Source organism: Perna viridis, chromosome 4, assembly GCF_037379345.1.
Source record: "Perna viridis isolate PV_CMFRI_1.1 ecotype Kerala chromosome 4, ASM3737934v1, whole genome shotgun sequence".
Lineage (NCBI taxonomy): Eukaryota > Metazoa > Mollusca > Bivalvia > Mytilida > Mytilidae > Perna > Perna viridis.
In genome coordinates, this window is record NC_142448.1 from 5,601,356 (window position 1) to 5,628,783 (window position 27,428).

Sequence of the window (27,428 nt, forward strand, 5' to 3'; positions counted from 1 at the left end):
AATTGTAAGAAGTCTAGCGTGATACAAAAAGTCTACGTAGTCTCGTGATATGTTAAAAAATGATTGGGTTATTTTCAGATAGACTGGCATCTGAGGTTAGAAATATTACTATTACCTTTAGTAGACCTAAAAAAGTCATAGTAGGAACCACTGGTGTCTACTGACTGAGTCCCCACAGAGTAAGGTTGGTCTGTACTACTCTCAAGAGATGGTCTATTTGTACTTTGGTGCATAGAATTGGCCAATGGCAATCCAAAGAATTTGGTAAAAGTGGTTGAACTGCTAATGGGTTTAAATGTAGTACTGCCAGTTTCATCCTTACTCATCATTGATATCTGTGGTTTACGAGTAGATTGGTACACTCCAAGATTCATAGGCTGAGATGTTGTTTCTTTATTAATGTGATCATATGATGGAGATTTGGTTTTTAATTGGTTTATTTTCTGGTTTACACTTAGTCTTGTTCCAAAAGGATCTTGATTAGAATTATTCTGCACATTAGTTTGTCCTTGAAGTATCTTAGTATTGGAATATGATGGAGATGTTTTGTTAATTTGACTTGAGAGATTTACTTCCTCACGGACTGATTTTCTCATTTGATTCACTTGGATTTGTTCCTGGCTAACATCAGAACTTTGATTACCTTGGCTGACCTTAGTTCTACTTTGGCTTACATTTTCCTGGTTAACATCAGCACTTTGATTACTTTGTTTGACCGTAGTTCTACTTTGGCTTACTTGTTCCTGGTTAACATCAGAACTTTGATTACTTTGTTTGACGGTAGTTCTACTTTGGCTTACTTGTTCCTGGTTAACATCAGAACTTTGATTACTTTGTTTGACCCCAGTTCTACTTTGGCTTACTTGTTCCTGGTTAACATCAGCACTTTGATTACTTTGTTTGACCCCAGTTCTACTTTGGCTTACTTGTTTCTGGTTAACATCAGCACTTTGATTACTTTGTTTGACCCCAGTTCTATTTTGGCTTACTTGTTTCTGGTTAACATCAGCACTTTGATTACTTTGTTTGACCGTAGTTCTACTTTGGCTTACTTGACTTTCTTCAGCCTTATATTTATTTGACTGTGAAAGCTGTATAACTGTCTTATTACCAACTAATTTCGCTGGATCCTGATGATTTACTCTAGCATCATCAACACCAGTCTGGTTCACTCCAGACTGTTCACCAGTTTGAGAATGTGTTTGGTTTACTTGAGACTGTTTGCTTAAGACAGCATTTTCTTGGCTTAATTTCAACTGTTGGTCAATTTGCTTACTTGTGTCAGTTTTGTTAGAAATTGTTCTATTGCTAGTCTTATTAATCAAGTTTAGCTGTTGTTCTTGATAACCTTCTTGAATTGCTGTTTTGTTCTGTTCTTTGTCTGGATTTAGCAGACTGCTCGATTTGTTTGCTCGGGATGTTGCCTGTTCAGAGAATGTTTCCTGATTCAACTGATTTCTACTTGTATTTACTTGTATTATTTGCTCAGTATCTACATGTACTGGTTTGTTGACTTGATTGTCTAAATTGTTAGATACTATATTTTGTCCAAACAGTGAAAAATTATTAGATTGTTCTGACTGTTGAACTTTCGGTAACTGAAGACCGTGAACATTCTGATGATCAATCACTAATGAAATGTTTTGCTTTTTTTCAGCAGGTTGCAAATCTGGTTTCAGAACTAAAAATATAAAGATAAAACAAATGCAAAATAGCCATTAAACATTGATTTGCATGCTCTTTTAAAATTTGTCCTATTAACATGAAAGAATGAATATGAACTGAACTACTACTTATAAGACAGGGTGCAGCTAATCAGTGATCTCCCTAGAAAATTCAAATACTAGACAATTTGGATAGCATCTCTTTTCCATTGATATTATAGCATCACATTTGTAACAGGAAAGTCAGTTCAGATAGCATCACATCAAATCAAAATAGCATCAAAATACCATTATGATATAAGGCCCTGAGGAGAACACTGTGCTTAAAGGAGAATACTATGTTATTATGCAAGTCATGAATATCTAAACTATTCTGTTAAATGTTTATGAAATACACAGAAGAAGAGATTGAGGCATAACATGTCAGCTAATTTAGAAAATTTTGACGCACAATGGTATTTGTAGCTAGAAGGTGTAAAAGGAAAAGCTAATGGCTACTTCCGTTGAGTGTTTGTGCCGCTGGTGAAAAAAACTGTTTAAATATTTCTCTTTTTACATTTGTGCAATCATAATCTTGACAATACAGTATGTTTTGGTGTTTAGAAAACCAGGATCGTAGAAATATTTACAGAATATTCTTTGATTACATATTAATATGCAGGACTTGTATCAGTACAAAACTGACTTAGTGACATCACAAGCTAATTGGAAGATATCGGTAAAAATTGATAAAGTCTGTGTATGATCAACACTATTGATTCATTCAGATAGAATAGGTTTGCAAGATGGCTATTCACATATATCTCAAATTTTGCTTAGCCTTGTGCATTTTACAAAAGCGCATTTTGCATTAAAGGTTATTTATTTTTGGTTACATGTGTATAATTTTTCTAAAACTTTTCTTAACTACAGTGGTATTTGATGAACATGTTAAATATACACTTCCAGAATGAAAAAATCTTATTCCTATCCAAAGGCCTACCTTCTGGTATTATATTTCATGTATGCTCATTGATAGTGCTGCAGTTAACACGAAAAGGTCTATAACTGTTGTTATGTGATCAAAAACCTAAATAGTCAGTTCATAAGATAGGTGTGATATGCACAATTTCAGCTTGGCAGTCATTATAAGCAGTTGAAGGTCGGTACTCCATGGTACTGCTGAATCTCCAACTTTTGTATGGCACATCGTTCTGATCCCAACCCGACATCAATATTCAGATAAAAAAGAATAGGGTTGCAAGGTCAGAGGAAATTCAGACTAAAACCTATACAACCACCACATTTTAGATGAAGCATGCTCTCAAATAAGAAAAGGTTACACCTGCCTTATATGATCATTCATCTCATTGTGTATGTAGATGGGTTTTTTTTTACATTCAGACAATTACTGCAAATGCATGTAAAACCATAAAGGAGATTGGAAAGAGAATGAAAATGATACATAAATAACCAGAGCAGGGACTTTATACTACATTTATCAATAAGTGCAAAATCTAACCAGTGGTTTAAATGAACACCCTTAGCAAAGTAACCCTATTTTCAACTAATAAATTTGAGAAAATTGGCAAATAAACAGCCAAATACATGTAGCAACGGCAGAGTTCTATAAAGATTATCATAAGTGACTTTTCCCTGACGAGATGTAGTAAATACCATTGTCAATTCTCTGAATACAATATACACAGGATACTATCTTAAGATAAACAAGAGTTTTCAACCACCACGTCTTCATATTTATCTCAACGTGTAAAACTTATTTATTTTCCTCTACTTTCACTTTATGGAAACGCTCATCAGACCAAGACTATCAGGGGAGATAAGCTAGGTTTTGTTGACCTTTTTTGGCGGCATCGTCTGAATCTTATCAAATCGATTCTCATGGCCTTTCCAGTGATTTGTGGCTATACTTGTAATAAAGCCTAACTTGGCATCGAGGACGTATGACAAAGTAAGTATATTAATAGTATTTTTTTAGATTTTTTCTTTCAATTTTAAGTCCTTTTTGGACTTATAATATTATTACAAAATTTTGAATTTCATATTTTTCTAATCAGAATGTATATTTGGTACCTACCAATGTAAAAACTTACCTCCCCTCATCTTCAGTATCCATGGCTAGACTGGAGAATTGATTCGCTCTATGATTCCTGTCGGTTTATTGTTTTTTTCAGGCCTCTCTAATCATCGATACAAGTCGTTTCGGCCATAGTCACTTCGGCTATAGTTATCTCGGCCACAGTATATTTCGTCCACACATTTTAGAATGTTGTCCTCTGCTTTAAATATTACACCAATTTGTATAAAAAATTTTTTTAAGTTAAATAAAGATGGGCATTAAGTAAGAATTTATTAAATAAATTGATTAATCATTAAAAGAAAAACGGTATTATAATAGATATTGAGGAGATTTATTATCACTAAATATCCTTTATGTCTTGCAGCATCACCTTTGCAATACAGATATGTGTACTAAAATATTTATAACGTTTAATAAGAGATGTGAATGCCAAATATAAGATTTTATTTTTGGTAGAGTTTTAAAGAGAGTTTTTTTTTTAGTGTTGTATTCACATTACATGTATGATGATTAAAATACAAGAAAATTTTAATGTTCTTATTTAAATTACTAGTATATTAACTAAAACAATGGTTATGCTATAGTATGTAATTAAATGTTAAACAGTTCATTAAATGCACCGAAAACTGTGCATCTGAAATCAGTTACACCTGTAATTTCAGCCCAGTCTACAATAAAAATCCTTGAACTCATCAACAAAAACTTTAAAAATTAACATACAGAGTCCTCTTAAATATGTGCAAGAGGTATATTATTTTACTCCATAAATCATTTTTTACTAAGTCAAAGATTTAACATATAAATGCGTATAACTTAAGACACTTTTTAACTGTAATAAAACTACTTTACCACCCAAAAAAAAGATGACAATCATAAATATATTACATAATGACGCCAATTAAATGTTAATTAACCAATGATATATTAATTTAATACATATTGAAAACCGTGATGGAAACGACTATGGACGAGATGGACTATGGCCGAAAAGTACTGTGGCCGAAATGTTCTTTGGCCGAGATGACTAGAAAGCCTAATCATTCGATGTGCATTTGGTGTGTATTACTGAACAGTCAAAGTGAAGCATCACTATATCTTCACGTTATGTGAGCTACATGTATATATTGATGAAGATTTAATCATTTAATTCAGAAAGAACTAATAATAAAATTTTTCTACACAATTATAGAATTATAGACAAACATATATCAGTTAATTTATGCTTTACTTCTTATAAAATTTCATTGGTTATCAAATATTACCTCTGATTGAGTCTTAGAATTGCACTGAATATGCATACTACATGTTGTAGATTAATATTGTCTGGGTTTTGTTTTATGTTGCAACGATTTCAGTACTTTGTTTAAACTTAACACATTTTCAATGTTCCCAACAAGATTATCTTAAAAATCAGTTTAAGGTAAACAGGGTATATCCGGGATTTCAGGTTAGGGTTCTTAGTAGAATTGAATGCTGAACAAAGGGAGGGAAAAAAATTTGGAGTTAGAATTTGAGGGAAAATCCAAATTTCATGGCTCCAAAACATTTTTTTCCAATTTTAAGATTGGGAGGGGGTGTATGACTGGGTCGCCTTTGTTTAGATCCAGGCCAGGTAAATGTACAAAATCTAGGTTTGATCCTGGTTTGCATACATTTAATTACAGGTTTAAATAAACAAAGACGAAATTGTTGTTTTAATCATTATAGTCTGTTCTTTATTGGTCACCTTAATTGCACCTGTATTTTACCTGAAGAATTGTACTTAAAATCTTAAGATATTGTTATGAGAATATCAAAATAAACTTGATGATGTTTTAAATGAAATATTTCATTATTTAATATTTTATTTTAGTACATGTTGTCAATATTGGGATTATAGTACAAAAATACAATTATTTACATAATAAATTATGAACTTAATGAAATAAAAAAAATTAAAACTGTAAAGTTAGTTTTATAGTTTATCCTTAATTAATGTCTGTTGAAATTTATTACATTCCTTAATGTTAAGCTTCCAAGTAAAAATGGCATTCGCACAACTACGAGCACTTGAATTTGTTAAAAACAAGTTTGGCAAAGACAGCTTAGTCTTAGATGGGTATCACTACAGCATCAGAAGTCAACGCAACACATGCATATATTGGCGATGTGTCATCAACACATGTCCTGCTACAGTCAACACGCATGATGGCCATCTGGTCAAACATGGATACCAACACAACCACCCAAGCAACCAATCCAAAATTGATGTCTTGAGGGTAATACAGACAATGAAAGACCGATCTAAATCCGAGGTCACACTAGTACCAACAATCTACGAGGAGGAAGCAGTGAAACTACGCACACCAGAGTGGAACGACGATACCAGGCAGATGGTAGAGCAGCTACCTACATATTACTCAATTAAAACTTCACTTTACCACCAGAGATCACTGACCAGACCCGCGTTACCAAAAACTACCATAGACATCAACCTCCAAGACAAATGGTGTACAACTACTGCTGGGGAACAATTTCTACTGCCTGATGACAACATTCACCAACGCATGCTTATATTTTCAACTACCAGGATTAAACCATACTGTTTCATCAACTATACACTATCCATGCTATGATCGACAGTTCCATGTATCCACTAGTATTTGGCTTACTACCAGGCAAAGACCAGACAACCTACATCAGATTCTACAGCCACATCAAAGAGATATCTCGCCAACTCAACATTGTACTTCAACCTCAGACTGTATTCATCGACTACGAGATTGCCACCAATAACGCCGCCACTACTGTATTTCCAGATGTGACCATCAAAGGATGTTTCTTCCACTACACCAGTTTACCAACACATCAACACACAACTACAGCAACTCAAAGACAGATATCAGCAGCAGATCATGACTGTGATAGACTACGCAGATGCCGCTTCTCACTTACTGCATCTTAATTAGTGAACTTTTATATGATACAAACGTTGTAATATATTTCATGCTTTGTCATTTCTGATAATTGAACCTGATTTTATATTTATTTGAATGCTGCAACTGATACAATGGGTCTTAAATGTTGTATATGTATTCTTAGTATATGCAAATTATTTATTTTATTTGTTGTGATTCAAGCTATCTGAAAATGAATTGTCTTGTCCCTTATCTTGTGTTGTTGATTTTGTTATTAAAATATTTATTAAAAAATAATGTTTTACTTATTTTTTATAGGATTATTAGAAATGAAAGACAAATGTACACATTAAATAAAACACGCAATCAATACTAAAACAAAACTCAACAGAATGCCAACATATATTTTCTGCAGGTAAAAAAAAAATATTATGCATTTCATTGTACATATTTAAAACAAACTATAGGTCTTCAAGGTGTATGAACCCATTGTCTTTTTTGTTTATTTAACTATTTAATTAGTATGGTAATTAAATGTATGCAAACCAGGATGACACCAAAATCTAGACCATATCCTCTAGGTATATATATACACTAGTACTACTGGCATCACTAATTTTAATTTCTCCATTCTCCACACTGGAGATATTAATTTATGAGTGGAGTCACAGTGTCTCCAATCTCCACAGTGAGTCACCATTTCAAAAATTGTCTGTAGTTTCCTAATTCTGTCTTTATACCTGAGTATATTTTAATGTTTTAGTAATTGACAGAAATAAATATTGAAAAGTATAGAAATAGAGCAATTTATCCCAGTTTTTAGTTTGGTGGAGTTACAGTGGAAAACTTGAGTGACTATACTAGAAATTAAAATTTTGGTTAAGCCATGTTGTAGTTATTGCCCTTTTTCAACATTTTCAATCATTTCTAAGAAGTAGAGAATGTGATGTATTTTTATGATGCTTGGATCAATATATTCTACCCAGGGAAACTCTTCCTTCTATGTTGGTAACAAATGAACGATTTCTCTTTTCTTCATAAATTTTATCCCTTTCCTTTTTATCAAGTTTTGGTTTCTAAGAGGGAGGTTCTACCTCTTTTGAGGATGTGAACCCAAAACTATGGAGATCCATTTTTATTTTGAATTTCCCACCATTCAAACATTCAGTATTGTATTTAAAAACATTGCTGGGCAAAACTATGATAAAAACATGTATGGGAACTTTTATATAGTTATGGCTTTTTACCCTTTAGTCACCCTTCTCAGACTCAGGTGCTCCCTCTCCCCTAAATACATTTCATATTTATGTGCAAACAAATATAGAATGATGAAAGAAACTATCAATCTGTTCAAAATTAAGAATTTTGAAATCTGGATTTTCTTATATTACCATTTTTGGAAAAACTATTGTTTTCGCATCATCATCGTGTTTGACTTCAATGGAAGAAAAGAGATCTAATTACAAGCGCCGATAGAATCGTGATGAATAAAAAAAGCAAAACAAAACAATCACATTTTCTAAAGAATAAAACTTAAATTCTGCTGAAATAAATTCAGAAATAATTGCCACAGGTTGGGAAAGTAAGGACTCATTTTCAACATACCCAAACTTTAAAACTGACTTCACCACGGGTAACCAAAGGCTCCAAAAGGACTTCCCAGACCTGAAAACTCACTTACCACGGGTAACGGATAATGGAAATCCTAGAACACTGTGTTGTACAACTTCTTGTTAAATTTATTGCCCTTGAAAGGCAAAATTTAATCAGGTAAGTGATTCAGGCTCCTTGGAGCCTATGGTTTAACTCCTGGCCTAAAGGCCATGCGAGCAATTGTCATTATTTTGCATCCGTTGTCATCTGTTTTCGTTACCTTTTATCAAACTTCTTCTCTGAAACTGCTCGACCCATTAGAATGAAACTTTGCATGGTTGTTCTTTAGGGTATCCTTCACAAACTGATCATTTGGAATTTTTTGAAACTTGGCCACTGTTACTAAGAATAGAACTTAGGGGTCAAAATGCTGAATTTAGTAAAATTCTGACAGAGGGTATTATTTTTTACCACCAGAAGATTGTCCTATGCCAGAATTTTCAAAATGATTTGTTGCTTGATGTACATTTTGTAGGAATTACAAATGTATGGTCCTTGAAACAGATTTATTTTATCACAGAAAATCTGCTGACACCATGTCAGAAAATTTAATGAAAGTTGGCATAATTATTTCTTAGGGTATCCAGCACAAACAGCTCATTAAAAAATATGGCAGTCATTACTGCAAATGCAGCATTTTGATCCCTATGTGGATCACAATGCTGTATTTGCAACTTTTTCCTCAACTACATGTATAGAAGAATAATTAAGATGCTCACCTTATGATAAACATGATAATCTGAGTTGACTGGCAGTGTTGAAATTTTGTTTTAGGTGGCCATTTTGCAGCCATTTTTACCTGTTGCTTGGATTCCAACGAATTTTGTTCTCTGTAGGAAAAATGGTATTGTAGGTTAAATGGTGATGAGGGAAATTTGTTATGGATGGACATTTTTAAAATGGCTGCAATTTTCCCTCTAATTGATTTCAACAATATTTGGTTTAAATAGTGTGGTCTCCTGAGTTGAAGAGTGATGATGAAAATGTTGTGTAGCCATGATTTAAGTTCATTTTATGTTTTTTTCTCAGCAAATGTATAGCGGGCTAATGTTCCCCCCAGACCCAGCAAGATATCAGGGGATAGGGGAACCTCTGCCCAAATTATTTCCAGAAGTTGTAAAAACACTTGAGGCAATTCCATCATTTTACTGTGCCTTAGGTACTCAGTTGATCTTACAGCATTCATCAATATATGCTCTTTTTAGCAATTTTTTGGTCAAACATGGTAACAATGTATGATACCTTTACTTACTTCGTTGATAAGGCATGGTTTGACAGGTACTTAAATAAAGTGGCTTTTGTGAGAGCTATCTCCTTCTGCACTTGAAAGTTTTATGTGGTCATATGCCTATATTTTCCAACAGATTTAGGTAAAAATTCATTTCACAGAAATCTGGTTATCTTTTTAGGTATGAATTGCTCTTATTATTTAAATTTTTTTTTTTTTTTAGCTTGAAAAAATTTAAATGACCAAAAAGCTTTAAATATAAGAATGGGGTCACTGCTTCATTGCCTTTAAAGGGAAAGATAAAAACATAACTTTATATATCCCAGGTCTTATTTAATAAATTTTGAAGCATCCTTGTTAGTTCTATCAATCTTGTGATCTGCTGGCCATTTTAACCTTCAAAATATAGTGCATGAAGTTGGGGGATGACCAAGGGGGGGGGGGGGGTATGTGTGCAAATTTGGTTAAGACTGAATTTCAATTTTTAAAAATTGCAAATCAGAAAATGTATTATCAAAAGCTATACGGTTAAATTTTTTTATTTTCATTATAATGTATACTAGAATTTGACGGCAAAAGCATTTTTTTTTTTCATTTTCTATGTGGAGGAGGCTAGAATAATTATTTTTAGATTTTTCAAGTCAAAGTATGTTACAAAATCTGCCACAGCCAGGCCCACTTCAGAATCAAATGGTCATCCCTGTATTTAAAAAAAAATTAAAAAAATTATCAAATGATATATTGATCTGTTTAAATAGAATTAAACACAGACTCAAAAACTTTTCAATTATATACTGTTCTATTTTAGTACTTACATTTGTATGTAAGTCACTGGGAGCCAGACTTCTTCCAAGTTCAGTTCATGTTGCTATTCATGAGTTCTATGCTCGAGTCCGTTGTCTTTCTTGTTAATTCTATGTGTTTATTTATTGAAATACCAAGAATATCAATACCTATCATTGTAAACATCAACACTCATGATGGATTTGTTTAAGTGAATCAATTTATAATTCCTAAGGAGAAAATTCCATAGTTGTACCATCCTGCATTCCTTGATATTGCTTTTCCAGCGTCTGTGTCCACTTTTAGATTTTATATGAAGTTTTCTGATTAGATTAGTTTGATATGAACCACTTACGCTAGGTCAGTTAAATTTGTTATGTTGCATTAGCATCACTATACCACAGTTCCATATTTATTTCATGCTTACATGTATACCAGCCAGTCATGGTCTATTGACCTTGAAATATCAAATTTCTTGTTAAGTTTACTTTTAAGTTAAATATTAACTACTCATGCTAAGTCAGTGGTATTAAGTGTATACAAGAACATGTAGTTCCATTATCATCACTACATTACACTTCCATATCTGTTTTATACACATGCTCCCACATTCATTCAAATATTGAATAACAGCGACCATGTCCAACTCTGTGAATATAGTTGTTTCAAGGAGAGTTCACTTACCTGCGATATGTTTTTGGTTGGCAAAAAATCTGTACAGATGCATGGAATATCAATTTTTAATTGTCATAACTTTTTCATTTTTCAAGATAATTATATACATATCCTCTGGTTCCTAGAATTGTATGTAAAGGACATTCTGATGTTAAAAGTTGTGCATAAATATTGAGTGATTCTGATATGCAATTTTAAGGTAATTTTGCAACATTCTATATAAATTGTATGTACATGTATACTATCCATTTAATGACCTTGCATCCAATATGTTCTTAAAATAAAATAATTTCATCTTTATTCTATTAATTAGGGTATGAAGAATATATGTCAAGTATAAATAGAAAATCGACCTTGAAACCATTGGATAAATGGGTTAATGACTTATATGGGTTCATGTACATTTGTATTATGATCTTTTTTTGTCCCCCGTCACAACGCGGAGTGAGGACATAGAAATGATGATGTCCGTCTGTGCGTTGTGCCGTCCATGCATCCAAAGCTTGTGGATGCAACTCCTCAAAATTTTGTAGGATTGTTTGTCACCATATGTAGTTCATTATACTTAACTGCATTTTGGTTTGTCAATTTTTATGGGAGTTATGGGACTTTGTTCATTTTTCACGTTCTTTTTTTGCTGATTTTTGTTGTTGTATGAAGACCTGCCAGTAGAAGATTATATCTTTTACATAGTAGCTGAAGGTAATTATTTCATCTCTTGCATCCAAGTTGCTTTTATATGGATGGGACCCAGTTGTTCTTGGATAAGTCAAATCATTTTGTTGTCATCATTGTTGTTTTGGAATGCCTGCTTGAATCACCACATTGACTTATGAAAGCACATAAGTTTTGAATCTGCTATTTATACAAGTGTCAAACATTTGTAATTCAACTCTTTCTACTGCGGCGGGGGACATATGGCTACGCGTAGCATTCTTGTTTTAATAATTTCAATTATTATTTCTTTCAGGTGGAAATGCTTCATTGACAGAATGAACACTTAAGGCTACTTGTTAGCAATGAAATATACCTTACAGTTCTATGCTTCTGTTATAGTTAAAGCAAATAATGGAATATGTGGTAATGTACTAAAAATTATAGTAATAAACACCCATTTACATTTTACTGGTTTGTAAGTTTTAACAGAATTGGAATGGTTAAACTCTGACATCACTTCTGTCCACAAAAAAGAACTAGAATATACATTTGTAAATGTGTGTGAGCACACTCTGACAGATGTTTGCAGAACTGAATCTGGATTTTTCTTATGATTTCTCCTATTTCATTTGTACACATAGATACATGTAAACCTTCATTCCAGTACTTATTTCAATTATATCTGTATTATAAATTTGTTGGATAAGTTCTCATTACATGATCTTACTGATCATTCTGTGTCTTACATATACATTTAATTTAATGCCAATTACAGGTACTTTACACACACCAGAAAACCAAGAAAGCAAAGACATGGCAGGATGGTGTTTTATCTGTTAGGAGTAACAGGGTAAGAGATTCAGTAAAACATTTACAGTTCAGAAGTTATAGGATTCCTTTCCCTTCCAGAAACTTGGCATGTCGCGGTACAGTTGTATCTATTATCACCATATAAGTGGTCATCTGTAATTGTCAGTCATTTTCCAAAATTGCAAAATTCACACTTTACAGTAAGGTGTAACAGATAGACAATCTTACCACACATTCTTTTTTTTTCACTTCTGGAATCTTTTTGTTTCAGCAGAGTTTGGTTTTATTTTATTGTGATCTTTATCCACATATTTTGTACGCGTGAATGCAACACAAAAACATTTGTCTTGACAGTATTCATTTTTAACAGTGATTGTTTTTGTAGCCATGTGAGGATGGCACAATAAACCACCCTCTTTGCACACTTATCATCACTCGGTGTTTGTTGGTGTTTACATTTTCAAAAATCTTCTCCTCTGAACCAACTTCAAATTTGGCCCACATTAACCATGATTTTGTTACTCTTTTTCAAAGGTGCCCCCCCCCCTTGCTGGATTTGGGAAGAAAGTAAACCAAGTGGGAACAGAATGCTGGGGAAAACTATGATTATGGGGAGTTTTGCATGATCTTGAGATAATTTTGCTTTGGGAAACAGCCTGTACCAAATAGCACTGTGCTTTACATTTACAGTACTGATTTTTGGCCTTGCAGATCTGAAATACAGTCGACTCCACTTAATCGCATATCGCTTTATTGCATATTTCGGTTATTAGCATAATTTTCTCCTGCACAAAACCATTTCCTATTATTCTATTAGGGAAAAAATCGCTTATTTGCATAGGCCTTGCAGGTGCATTTCGGTTTATTGCATAGAGAATTTTGCGTCATCAAGGTAAAGACAGGGTTTCCTAAATTCTATTTTAAGCCTTCGGGTCATAAATATGTCAATCATATTTATTGTTGTAAAAACTATGTTATTATCAATCAGGAGGTGTTAATAATGGATTAAAAACATAATGGACATAAAAGACAATTTAAATGATTTCTAATTGCATTAAAATAAACAAGCACCTAGGTCAACAATGACTTCTGACGACATGCCAAACATCACCTTAAGATACGGCTTGGGGTTCGGCTTGGGGTATTTTTTGTCTCTATTTAAATTCTTCCGACTACAAATGATTATCAATGTAAATTCAATTTTCTTTAATGAGCTGAACAGTTTTTAATGAGCTTGGGTTACTAGGCATAAATATCAACCGAAAATTAAAAGTCATCATTCATTCAGTACAATGTCGAATGAAATTCAAATACCCTAAGGTGCCCCATACTATTCACACTTCATAGGAATATATTGAGGTCAATGACACGTATAATACACAACTATCAGTGTACAATGGTGATTGAACAGAGGAATAAAAACGCAGACCATTTCAAAAGCCCAGAAACTGCAAACATTGATGAATATTTCACTGAATCCTGGCTGAAATATGAAATACGGGATTTTTTTCATAGAAAGGTCAGGAAATTACTTGACTATTTATAGATGAGAAACACGTGGTTTTACTTATAAATACACACGACGTAAAGAAGGTCAACAAACAAGATAAACACAATATATATTATTATTTATTGATAAAAGAACAATACAATGTGAAGGTCTATAACAATTAAATACCAGATCAGAAATGTTGAACAGTGATATCCCTGGTTGATCCACAGTATCGTCGTCTTACCTGAACTCACACTTCCGGTAAAATCGTAATTTCAGTTATAAGAATAGCCCGGTTATTTGCATAATTTTTACTGGCACATAGGCTATGCAATTAAGCGGAATCTACTGTATTAAATTTGGGATGACATCTGATTAGTTATGAAATGCCAGTTTCACTGCTTTTTTTCAATTTTCCTTTGAGAACATACTGTATTACTGTGTAACACCTTATTTCAGGCAGTTTTGTACGATGATAATAAAACCAAGCTGGATGCTATGTATGTTAAACCTGAGGCTATAGTCCTGGGCGAGCAGTTGGAGAGTGACAGATACTTTATATTGATAGAAGAAAAGAAAACAGACAAACCAACAATATCAGAACCAGTTCAGCGTGTCTCCTGTTCTGTTAGAGTTCCAATCAGAACAGGTCTAAAGAGAAAAAAATCTGTAAGGAAAAAGAAGAAACTTGCAACAGATAAGTTTTCAAAACAGTTTATATTCATGCCTGTTCTACTTTTGAATGCTCAAAGAGGGAGATCTCCGTATTTTCAGCTTTTCTAAGGAGATAAAACGTAACCACTTTTTTTGTAGAAAAAAAAGGATAATTTTGCTAGAAATACAAGTATTTGTGTAATATTTTTTGCTAAGTGGGAAATTTTGGGGAGTAATTAGTGAAAAAGGGGGAGATTTGTGTCTCCCATGGGTTTATACCCACTTGTCATACATTTGTAAAAAACATACATCCCACTTGTCCTGCAAAATTATTTTGACTAATTAGATAATTATGTTTTTATAAAGTGTTGGTAGTGTTGTAGTCTTTTCCATTAATTGGCAATAAATCTATGAATCTAAAGTACAACAAAAAAGGCAAAATGATATTCAATAATTTAAAAAAAATGTATTAACTAATGTACAAAAAAAATAATGAATAATAATTTATTTTTGTTATTTAAAAAACTTACTGTATATATCAAAATAAAAAAAAATATTACATAAATAAATGTTATAAGATATTATATACATATGATCAAAAGTTCTAAAAAAATATAAATAAATAAAAAGAAAATGTTGCTAACTTATTCTTAATCATCATAACTTATTGAATCTTATAATCATCATAATTAAGCACATCTTCAAGAAAGTTGTCATTATAACGAGCTTGGTATATCACTTTAGCTTAATTCTCTTAAGTTTGGTAATAGTTGAAAATTATTTTAATATTCTTAATGAGCTTGGCCTTTCTCATTCATATTAGTAAGTAATGTTCACATGATTATCTTATTAGCATGGCTTTGAATACTGTTCAGTATATGTATATAAGCATAGAGAAAATTGGAAAATTCATCAGTCAAAATGGCTAATGCTCAGTTAAACGTTGAATTCATAGAGAACACTAAGGGTGGATGAAGTCTTGTCTACAACAACTACCGTTTCCAGATAAAATCATGACGTGAAGAGAGAGTCTACTGGCGATGTGCTGTTAGAACTTACCTGGAAAAAGACTCAACACACAGGCCTACAGATTGCATACAGTAAGATTGACTCTATCACAACACTAGTACGCAGAGCAGCTGTATTACCACTTGTATGGCAAGAAAGTGTAGAAGATGTATGGTTCAATGCCTTGAACGAGGTAGACAATGCCGATGTGAACATGGACACAGTTCCGTTTACCGACTATGTAACCACACAGTCAGACCCCCACATTTGGAACCACTTCAGTCATGATGGACCAAGAACAACAAATCACTTGGAAGGATGGCACTCAAAGATAAAGAAACAGATACAAACTGCTCATCCAAACATCTACTCGTTCATCAAACACATCAAACAGATTCAAGCTGTCAATGAAGTAAACATCATTCAGATTGCCGCCGGAGGACTACCAGCATGAAAACGCAAAGTACCGCAATATAGACACCAGACTGCATCAAATCAAACAACAATGAGATGACAGTTGTGCAGTATGCTGATGCCGCCTCTCATCTGATACATCTTGGTTAGGTGATAATGAACATTTTGTGTGACAATGAACTTTTTATGAAAACAATGTGATGTATTAGTGCTTATAAATGATATTTGTAGTGCAAATGTAAATTTGTTATTTTCATTGTTATATTTATGTACGAAATAAAATATTGAGATACATTTTGCGTAATTTTTTGCAACCTACATGTTTACACAGAAAAAAATAGCATTATAATGGTAACTCCATACAAAACGTAAACCAAAATGCAAAATATATAAATGAAAGTTTTAGACTTTTATTTATATATTTTACAGACTTTACCTTTTGAATGTGGATACCTTTTCACACAATTTAAAACAGACTATAGATAGCTCCCTTTGATCTTTTGTTGTGATAAACAAGCAATTAACAGGTAATTAATAACTACATACCTCCCACTTGTCCTACAAATTTTCACCTATATTTTACCTGTAATTAACAAATGCAGGACAAGTGGGATGACACCCTCCCATGTGGGAGACTTTCTCAGAGAAGGAGATTGACCCAAAATGAGGGAGTCTTCCTCCTAAAGAGGGAGGGTTAACAGTATGTATATTTACTGAAAGTTAACTATTTTATGATTTTAATTATTGACCTTTTCTATCTTGAAAACTGATTAAGATTTGTTTGTACTTTTTTAGGGGTTAACCGATTCCTTTTAGGAGCTATTTGCCTTGAAATTACAAAGTTTTGGGATATTAACTGATTAAAAAAAGATCTTATGGGGAAAGCAGAACTTCATTTACAAAAAAGAAGAAAAGAAGGGCAAATTTTTTTTATTATTATTTTGCTTGGATTGGCATTACTATGGCAATTTAAGCCAAAAATTATTTATTACAGTCGTAAGTGGAAGGTCAGGGGACCCCAGAGGGGTCACTTATGAGAAAAAAAAAATGAGGATTTTTTGCAGTTTTTGGCTTCAGATTGACGTAAAACCCGAAGTGGTTAGTATATGGGGTTGACATCGTGGGAGTGGTAAAAGACATTATTCTAGAGAAACCAGGTGAAATGAAGCACTATGGGTCCATTCTGCTGTTGTTAGAGGCAGAGCATTGAACCCTACCCCTAAAAAAAATTACAATTTTTTGTGGCCTTCTTAACTCATGGCATCTTGTTCAGCTGTCAAGTCCCTATTTTTGCTAAAACTCTGTATAGTATAGCCTCATTTTAAAGCACATTCACTTTGTTTGCATATGAAATCAAATTGTGGTTTCTAAAGCTAAAAATAACATTGCCAGAACCCAAAAAATCGAAAAACAGCCCAAGACCAGATATATATATATATATATATTAAAGCATTAAAATCCAAAATTCATCAAAAACATTGCACTACACGTAAATCCCAAACTACATATTAATTGCATTTAATCCAAAGAAGATTCATTGTAAATAACACTTAATCCATATCTAAAATTTCCTAGAAAATCATTGCACTTATAATCCTAAATAATAATTTCAATCAAACTCAATGTACTGAATCAAAAACTATAACATAAATGAAAATTATCATAGACATGACACTTATTCCTAGACTATGAATACCAGTGCAGTTAATCCAGAACAGTATAATTCCAATGGAAATCCTTGTATTTTATAAAGCACTGAATTCACTTAATAAACTCCTAGCACTATTTCAAAAATTGTAATTCATATGAACCTCAAACTGTTTGCATTTTGTATAACACTTGTTCCTTAACGGTGGTTTTGGTTGAAAAGGGACCTTAGTAGGACTCTTCCAGTTTTATGAAGGAGGGTGTAAACATTAATTGAGGTCTCAGTTTTATAATGATATATAAGACTTCTATGCAGTGATGTTAAGATAAAAATAAATATTAAAAAAAAATTAAATCAATGTTTCTGATCTTGTCAACAAAATACGAAATAAAATCTAATTCATTAAATTTGAACTCCCCTCACCAGTGAAAAATAGAAAAACCCAGATAGCTACTGCAGATTTAAATGACCAGTAGCTGACTATGAAAAGATTCATAGTTGAGAAGTCATCAACTCTTTCAATAGCAACTGGGCAGTTTAAATGTCCCAATAGCTTTGTCAATCCTTTTTATTGTTCAGCAGATTGATAACAAGAGAGTGCCATGGTTGTAGGAAAGTAACTGTAAGTGTCCTGTTATATTTTTCATGAGAATTATATTTTGTCTTGTTCATTTTAATATTAAAACTTATAAAATCAAATGTGTATTTTTTATAGGGATTTATACCTCCACGAGTAGTTAATCAACCATTGAAAGAAGAGAGCCAAATTATTTCAACTGAAGCAAGCAGTACAAGAGAACCTTATATTGATTTACTAAGAAAGAAGAAACGGATACAACTTGGAAACTTAAAATCTCCTCAGAGGGAAAATGTTCGTCAGATGTACAATACTAACAATACAGATTATCTGGATCCTAACAGCTCAGGTTTACAGGATAAACTGTCTAAGAGGTTGTATTCTTCTGACGAGGCGAAAATTTCATTGAACAAACAATCTAACCATGCTGAACAAAGTTCACCTGTGAACAATAGTCATTCAGCTAATCTGGCAAAGGAGACACCACAAAATTCCAATTTTAGACCCTTAAGCTCACCATGCATGTTACCGGGATCTCAGAACCAGTCTTCTCCATGGTCATCATATAGCAATAAGCTAAAAACTCTGAACAACCATGCAAAATCTACAAAATCTAGTCCTCTTATATCTCAAATTTATGATACTACTAGCTCACAGAACAGTGATGGGAGTTCTATGTCAGAGAAAAGTTCAGGACAGAACAATGAAGCTTTAGAAGCAGGCTTAGAAAGTATGAGAAGTGTACCAGTTACAATTGATGTAAAATTAACAGGTTCAAGTAATGAAGAAAGGAAGCATTCTACTATAAATTCAAAGAGGTCAATGTCACAGATAATGACCTTGCTAGCTAAAGATATTAGTAAAAAAGAAAGCCAAACCATTGCAGTAAAACAGGAGACCAAAACATCTGATAAACATGTATGTGCTGATGCAGTTGAGGAGATCACTGAAAAATTAGTAGATTATTCACACGGTTTACATGGGCATGACACCAGTTCTATTTCTGAAAGTTGTCTTCAGGGAAACACATATAGCCCTGAAGTTGAGAATGTAAGCACACCTTTTAGAACTATCAATAGGATAAAACCTGTTGATGTTAGAGAACATTCTGGTGAACATGTCAATGGCTACAATATTATACCTGAATGCAATGCTAGCTCAATAGATATCCTAACTAATGGTGACTGTGATGTGGATGATATTGAAGATTTCACTGTCAGCTTCAATATAAACTTCTCACCATTGTCTCATGTTTCTGATACCGACTCAGTTACCATGGAAATTAATGATGCTTCTAGTACTTACAAACCTACAGACAGTAACAACAGTCAAAATCGAGAAAGTCAACCTTGTACAAACTCTGCATTCTCTTGTATCAAAATCAACAGTGAGAGCCAACAGAACGGTGCTAAATTTTCAACTGATGTTGAAATAAATGACCATGTCTCTGAAAACCAGTTCTTTTCAGAGAATTGTGGCTTGGTCCAAGGCAATGTAAGTCAGCGCATTACAGATAACAATAATGGATGCAGAATTCCTAATGAAGGAATCTGTAACACTCCATGTAGCCTGGACATTGAAAGGTGTGGTAGTTCTGAAACAGTTGGTGATCTGCAATTTCATAATAAATATCCTAATGAGTTATCTCCCTTTCTACAAAATGATACTGGATATGGTCTGGGCTACTATCACAAATCTGATTCTGCTGGTAGAGTCCAACAAAATAAATTACTATCAATTGAAGACTTGGTAAGTGTTACTGAGCATGACAAAACACCTCATTTGAATATAAACAAATCCGTTGTAGTGACAAATACATGTACCTCTATTTCTAAGAGATGCTACCAAGAACATGAAAATTCCACTGATAAAGAGATTGAGCAATTACCTCTCATAAATAATGAGTGTGGTGAACAGGGAAGTTGTTCTGATAAACTTTCACAACCAAATAGAGCTGAAGGTTCTGAAGAATTACTGGATAATAAGAATCAGTCATGTAATAAGGAAAATATAGATTTTGATTGTCAAAACATGACAGATAGAGAGAATTTGGTGAATGCAGATTGTCAAAATTCTCATCAGAATGAGGAACAGACTTTGGATGTGCTAGGTAGTATTGATTTGAAAAAGGATACTGTCCAGTTTGAAGATAAAAATATTAACAATATTGTTTCAAGTGCTGTACAGAAAAACATTCAACAACAAACAGATGACTCTCATCAAGGATTTCAATCACTTAATGATCTGAAATTCAGCCCTGATTCATTTGGTATTGACAGTAGGTCACAAAACAGTATTTGTGCAGTTGACGTTAACTTTTCAGATTACAAGATACACAATAGTATTAACACAAATGTGTATGATATGGATGGTAAGCCAGCAGATCAGGATGGATTACTTTCAGTAAATAAATCTGAATTCATTGAGAAAGAGCACATGGCTCTGTTAACAATAGGAAATTACGATAAGGCTGAAACTTGTGATGATGTTGTTTCTGCAGAATATAATAATACTGAAGATCATTTCTTGAAAAATAGTTCAGATAACAAGGACTTGATGGAAATGAATATAACTTGGATGCATGAACAAGATTACAGTGAAGCAGTTAATGGTGATTTGTGTGTGATGGAAGATAGAAAAAAAAAATACTTTGTAACAGATAACTTAACACCATCTTCTGACAAGGAAGACAATGCAATACACAGGGAATTCAGGGATAACTCCAAAAAGCCTCAGGACAGAAACAGTGAAAGAATTGAAAGAGTACAGATCTTCAAAAGCCATTCATATTGTGAAACCAAGGCTTTACCTACATTCAGCAGATCTATTCAGAACTTAGCCTGTAGTACAGAACAAAGACACAATGATCTACATAGAGATACATCCTCTCAATATTTCTCATTAACACAAGGTAATATCAGATTTGGTATTTTTATGAACAGAAATATCACTCATTAACAAAGTATTTTATAAATAAGCTTGAAAAACCAAAGGATCCATCAATGTATCAAAATAGTTTGATGAAAATGTACAAACTAACTTTTTGCTTCTTGTATTTTTTTTGTATGCATGTATCATTCACCTAAATGCATGAGGTGAAAAACATTTTTTTCCTGATTGCATTGTAACTTTTTAAGACTTGTTTGTTTAACAACATTATGGTTTCTCAAAAATAATGTATAGTATGAAAAGACAACAAATAAAATAAGAATTATATTAAAATCAGTTTTTGTTTATTTGGTTATAGGATTACAACACCCCAATCACTTGTTCTCAAAGAAAAGTAATAGCCAATTAAAGAAAATACAAGTGATGGACTTCGAGACCTCTAAAATTCCCCAACTTTCCCAGGATGACCAACAGAAAGACATCAAAAACATGGTAGGTCTAAATTTTAATTAATTTGATAATGTCTAGATGTACAATTAATTCTAATTACTTTCCAGATAGAAACATGTGGTAACTTTCCAATAAGGTCCCATGGAACAGTGAGGCATTGTTCGACACACATCCAAATGTTCTTTCGTTATATATACATAAGTTTGTTTGACATTTTGTCTTACAGTCTGAAAAGAATTTCACCATCAAGCATTTTAGATCCCTTCATTATACCCCATGCAATGAAGTTTTGAAGGGTATAATGTTTTTTACCTGTCCGTCTGTCAGTCCACCTTCAGTTTTCCATACTTTGTTTATAAACACTTGCAGATATTGACATGAATTTTGCTGTATAAGTTCACTATGATAAGTTACAGGTCAAATTAAAATTTCGTTCTTCTCTGATGATTTTTACTGAAATTACAGGCCTTGAACAGCAAAATTCACAGAAAAAAGTGTTTTTTGGATTTTTTTTCTAAATGCTTGCAGATATTGACATGATTTTTCGTATATAAATTCATCATGATTAGTTATAGGTTAAACATACGTTTTGTTCCGGTCTGATGATTTTTACTGTAATTACGGGCTTTGAACATAGCAAAGTTCACAGAAATAACAGTTTTCCGGACTTTTTTTTCTAAAAGCTTGCAGATATTGACATGATTTTTAGTATTTAAATTCACCATGATGAGTTACAGGACAAGGCTGTAGTTGGTTCTGCTCCAATGATTTTTACCAAAATTACGGGCCTAGAACTTAGTTAAATTCACAGAAAAAACTGTTTTTCTGACTTTTTTCTAAAAGCTTGCAGATTATGACATAATTTTTGGTATATAAATTCACCATGATAAGTTATAGGTCAAATATACGTTTTGTTCCGCTACAATGATATTTACTTTGGATTAACTAAATATCAAAGAAATCACATTCTGGAATTTTAAACTACCATTCTGATTAACAGAAGTTAGTTAGAAAATGAAGGTCTAAAGCCTAAAAAGTACTCATATTCCTTTTTAGCTCACCTGGCCGAAAGCCATGTGAGCTATTGCCATCACTTGGTGTCCGTCATCTTCCGTTGTCGTCATTGTCGTCGTCGTCAATTTTCAAAACTGTTCTTTTCTGAAACTACTTGACCAATTGGAACTAAACTTGGTTTGAATGTTCCTTGTGGTATCCTGCATAGAACAGATATGGGGATTTTGGATCTGTTGAAAAACATGGCCACTGTTATTAAAAATAGAACATAGGGGTCAGAGAGTAGTTTTTCGCATATATCTCCACAACCGTTAGGTTTAGCCAGATTCTAAGGGGTAAAAGTATTCAGCATGATGAGATCTATCTGCAGTCAAATTTTCGCTTTAATCTGTTATTTAAGCCATGTTCAAGTTATTGCCCTTTTTCAACGTTTTTTTGCTATTTTTAATGTTATTTCTTTCAAAAACCTTCTCCTCTGACACCACTGGACCAATTGGAACCAAACTTACTATGAATGTTTCTTGGGGTATCATGCATTGAACTGGTATGGGGATTTCTGATCCATCAAAAAACATGGCCACCATTACTAAAAATATAACATAGGGGTCAGACAATAGTTTTTCGCATATATCTCCTAAACCGTTATATTAAGCCAAATTCTAAAGGGGTAAAAGTGTTCAGCATGATGAGATCTATCTGTGGTCAAATTGTCATTTTGATATGTTAAGCCATGTTGGAGTTATTGCCCTTTTTCAATGTTTTTTTGCAATTTTGAATGTTATTTCTTTCAAAAATCTTCTCCTCTGACACCACTTGACCAATTAGAACCAAATTTAATATGAATGTTTCTTAGGGTATCGTGCATAGAATTGATGTGAAGATTTTTGATCTGTTGAAAAACATGGCCACTGTTACTATAAATAGAACATAGGGGTCAGACAGTAGTTTTCGCATATATCTTCAAAACCGTTAGGTTTAGCAAAATTCTGACATGGGGGTAAAAGTGTTCAGCATGATGAGATCTATCTGTGGTCAAATTTTCATTTTAATATGTTAAGCCATGTTGAAGTTATTGCCAATTTTCGACTTTTTTTTGCTATTTTGAATGTTATTTCTTTCAAAAATCTGCTCATCTGACACCACTTGACCTATTGGAACTAAACTTGGTATGAATGTTCCTTTGGGGTATCGTGCATTGAACTGGTGTGGGAATTTTTGATCTGTTAAAAAAATATGGCCACCGTTACTAAAAATAGAATATAGGGGTCAGACAGTTGTTTTTTGCATTTATATCTCCTAAACCGATAGGTTTAACCAATATCTTACTTGATAAAAGTATTCAGCATGATGAGATCTATCTGTGGTTTAATTTTGGTGAAAATCTATGAACCCATGTTGGAGTTATTGCCTATTTTGGATGTTTTTTTTCTTCTGTTTTTGATGTTATTACTTTGAATAATCTGCTTCTCAGAAACTATTCTGCAAAATTCAATGAAAGTTGACATTTTGTTTTATAGGGTATCCTTAACGAAATGACCAATTTTTGATCGGTGAACAAAACATGGCTGCCATTTCTAAAAATAGAACAATGGGATCAGACAGCAGATTTTTGCATATATCTCCAAATCTGTTAGGTTTAGCCAATAGCTTTCAATTGCTGAAATGATCCTTATTATAAGGCTTACGAAAGTGTCCAATGAATCAAATGGAGTCAAAATTGTCTGACAACTCCTTGTTAGAGTTATTGCCCTTAAAAAAATTGTGGGTCAGCGATTTAGGCTCCTGGGAGCCTCTTGTTTATCAGAGTCCTTCTACATGTATTCCTCTTACGAAAAAATTAACTTTAGTATCCAGCATGGGGACGCATGGGGTAGGTGAGCGCGCTCACTAAGGTTCTTTAATTTCCCTTATTTTATAAAAAGTTTGCAGTCCATTTTTCTTGACAGTGAAAACCTGTTAGCAAGATAACAAATTTATTTTTTACGCCTATCAAATATGGGTCTTTTATGGTATACAAATGTCTGGCAGTTAGCATTAACATGCCACATTGTGACTTGAGAACCTTGTTCAATTAAATTCAAACTTTACACAATTGTTTTTTATAGGGATCTAACAGTCTATGCCTTTTTGAGAAAATTTTATTTTTAATTTCAGAGTTATGGGACTTCTTCATATCTATTATAGGATATATTTTTCACATTACACTTTAATTTGAGAACCCCTCATTTAATAAACTTTACATAATTTTCCATAATGGTATAATTTTCATAAGGTATGTTTACTGTTAAGAGTAAATTTGTGTATGTATCTATGCTCCAACATCTCATGTTTGAGGAGTCTAACATGGTACAAAAATCTCTGTATTGTAAGAGTAAACTTCAGCATAACATACGATATGTGATTCAGGTGTATAATCCACTCATGCATATGGTGCAGCTGTTTGTTTAGACAATGATATTGAAGTCCCGAGTATCAGATTAGATGATAGACACAGGAATTGAATCAATGTACTCATGTTCTTAATCAATTTGTATTGTTATAATTTTTACACCTTGAATTATTGTCAAATTGCAAAAATAGGGTTTAGATAAAAGGAAAGAACCATGATCGACTTCGAACGTGTATTAACACAAGCTTGTTGTTTTGAATTTCTAGCATAGAACTCTGTTTCAAATCAGCATTTTGATTACAAATGACATTCAGTTTTTCTTTAAAAAATCAAACAAAAGTTTTTGTGACATTATAGCATTGCACCAGTTTGCGTGATATTCAGGTTTGTTGTCGGTTTACACAGAAGACCTAGATGAATGAACACAAAACCCTGCAACATCCTGCATAATTTAATTTCAAACTACCATTTGGACTCTTCGAGTTTATAAATTTTCAAGTCATAATTCAATTTAGCAAACTTCAAGTTAGTATTGTCTGTCAAATTATACAATTTGTATTCAAATCCACCTGTTCTTAGTTTTGTGTAATTTGTTTGTTGTTTTTTGTTTTTTTGTTTTTTGGTTTTCATTCAGAGGGATATGGGATAAGAATATCTTCTGTGGCCATAAATATTAATAAGTTACCCTTTCAGCATAAGGGTGTAATGTAAATATATGCTTCATTTTAATAAATCATAATAAATGCTGCTCTTCTGAAATGTTTGAAACAGTGACGGATACATCTTGATGATTTCAGGGGTTGAGTTACTCTTTTGTTTATAAGTTTGTGTAGAAGTTTGCAAAAAAAAAATGAGCAAAAAAGAGAGTAGAACCCTTTCTTTATCAGAATCACTGCACCCTTTTTTTGTAAATATTTGGATCCTCCACCATCATGAAATGTGGAAACAGCCCTTTCAAGTTGTACTTCTTTATATTTTTCTTCTTTAGGATTTATGACTATTTATAATTTCATAGGGTTTTCTTTCCTAGATAAATTATGCGTCTAACTACTTGAATATCAAAGTAAACATATAGTTTATTTGAGTGAACTCATAGAAATGAACAATAGGTAATGATCAGAGGTTAAAGGTCATTATTTTCAATTGAATCTGTTAATTCCAACCAAAAAAATGTTTATTAGGGCCCTATAGTGATCAGTCTGTCCATTTCGTCCGTAACAAATTTGTGTCCTCTCTATATCTGTGTCATAATGTATGTACAACTTCCTAGGTCAAAAGTCAAGGTCAAAAACTTCGGTTTCAGTTGACAACCCCATGTCCTGTGGCAAAGATTGTGTCTGCTCTATATCTTGTAAACCGTTATGATGCTAACAGGATTTACAGATCTACATGCACTAGTGACCGCTATACCCAATTCTGATCTTCAAATTAAAGTTTATTAAAATAGACTAATCTATACATACTTTATACACAGGCTTCAGAAATACTTCAGGGATACATCATGAAAGGAAGTGTTATATCAGGGGCTGCTAGAAGGACACATGATGTTTCAGGTACTATATATGTATAGGCATTAAATATATACAGTCATGTCTTTGCATGTTTAAAGGTCAGTTCTGGTACATGTATTTGAACTTTCCATAAATAAATCATATAGTTCATGAAAGTATTACAGAAATTATTACAGCTTTTGGTTCCAAGATTTCAACAACAAAAATGATTATAAATAAAAAAATTTATAAATAATAGTCATGAGGAGGATAATTGTTATTCTGAATAAAAAATAATCAATGGTTGTAATAACATTTTCACAGATAATTTGCATCAACCTCTATGGCAATATGATTAATTTTTTTTTTTTTTTTTTTTTTTAAATGTTATATAGTTCATTTTTAAGCTTTTTAAGGGCCATGTGAGCTGTGCCATCACTTAGCATACATCGTCATTGTCTTTCATTATCATCAACAATTTTTCATATTCTTCTCCCAAACTACTTTACCAATCTGAACTACCCTTGATAAGAATGCTCCTTACAGTATTCTACATAGAAATGATGTGGGGATTTTTGATTTGTAGAAAAACATGGCCACCATTACTAAAAAAAAGAAGGTAGGGTTCAGAGGGAAGTTTTTACATATATCTCCAAAAGTATTAGGATTACAAAGTTTTGACAGGGTTAAAGTGTTCAGCACGATGAGATATATCTGTGGTCAAATTGTTATGTAAACATGTCGGAGTTACTTCCCTTTTATTATGTCTTCTTGCTATTTTTAATGTCATTCAAAAATTTTCTTCTCAGGAACTCGATGAAAATTGATTTGAATTTTCCTTAGTTATGTGCATGGGTCCAATAACGGTAAAAAATGACGGTCATTGACCGACAAATTTTGCAAATGTCCAACGACCATTTTCCAATATCGGACATAAAAAAATTGTTGATCTTATA

At 32.8% G+C, this 27,428-nt stretch overlaps 2 protein-coding genes across 7 annotated transcripts in view; one reads left to right on the forward strand and one right to left on the reverse strand.

The window, feature by feature from the left end:
• The window catches only part of LOC148618613 (uncharacterized), a 13,631-nt gene extending 9,769 nt beyond the window's left edge, over positions 1–3,862 (reverse strand). Inside the window, exons 1-2 of one of the 2 annotated variants that reach the window (XM_088577692.1) lie at positions 3,758–3,862; positions 116–1,681 (exon numbers count right to left, since the gene is read on the reverse strand). In XM_088577692.1, coding sequence (XP_088433818.1) covers positions 116–1,681; positions 3,758–3,767 — 1,576 coding nt within the window. In that variant the 5' untranslated portion in view covers positions 3,768–3,862. Of the gene's footprint in view, positions 1–115; positions 1,682–3,320; positions 3,465–3,757 lie in introns of those variants that run through there. The other variant, XM_088577691.1, reaches the window with a different exon arrangement.
• Positions 3,478–27,428, forward strand: part of LOC148618614 (uncharacterized) — a 78,927-nt gene continuing 54,976 nt past the window's right edge. For all 5 annotated transcript variants that reach the window (XR_015921396.1, XR_015921397.1, XM_088577688.1 and 2 more), the window contains exons 1-7: positions 3,478–3,615; positions 11,951–12,060; positions 12,413–12,487; positions 14,399–14,608; positions 18,379–21,151; positions 21,488–21,621; positions 26,457–26,535. Coding sequence is in view for 3 of the 5 variants with exons in the window: in XM_088577688.1 (XP_088433814.1) it covers positions 12,049–12,060; positions 12,413–12,487; positions 14,399–14,608; positions 18,379–21,151; positions 21,488–21,621; positions 26,457–26,535 (3,283 nt within the window). In the remaining 2 variants the exon portion in view is untranslated. The remainder of the gene's footprint in view (positions 3,616–11,950; positions 12,061–12,412; positions 12,488–14,398; positions 14,609–18,378; positions 21,152–21,487; positions 21,622–26,456; positions 26,536–27,428) is intronic.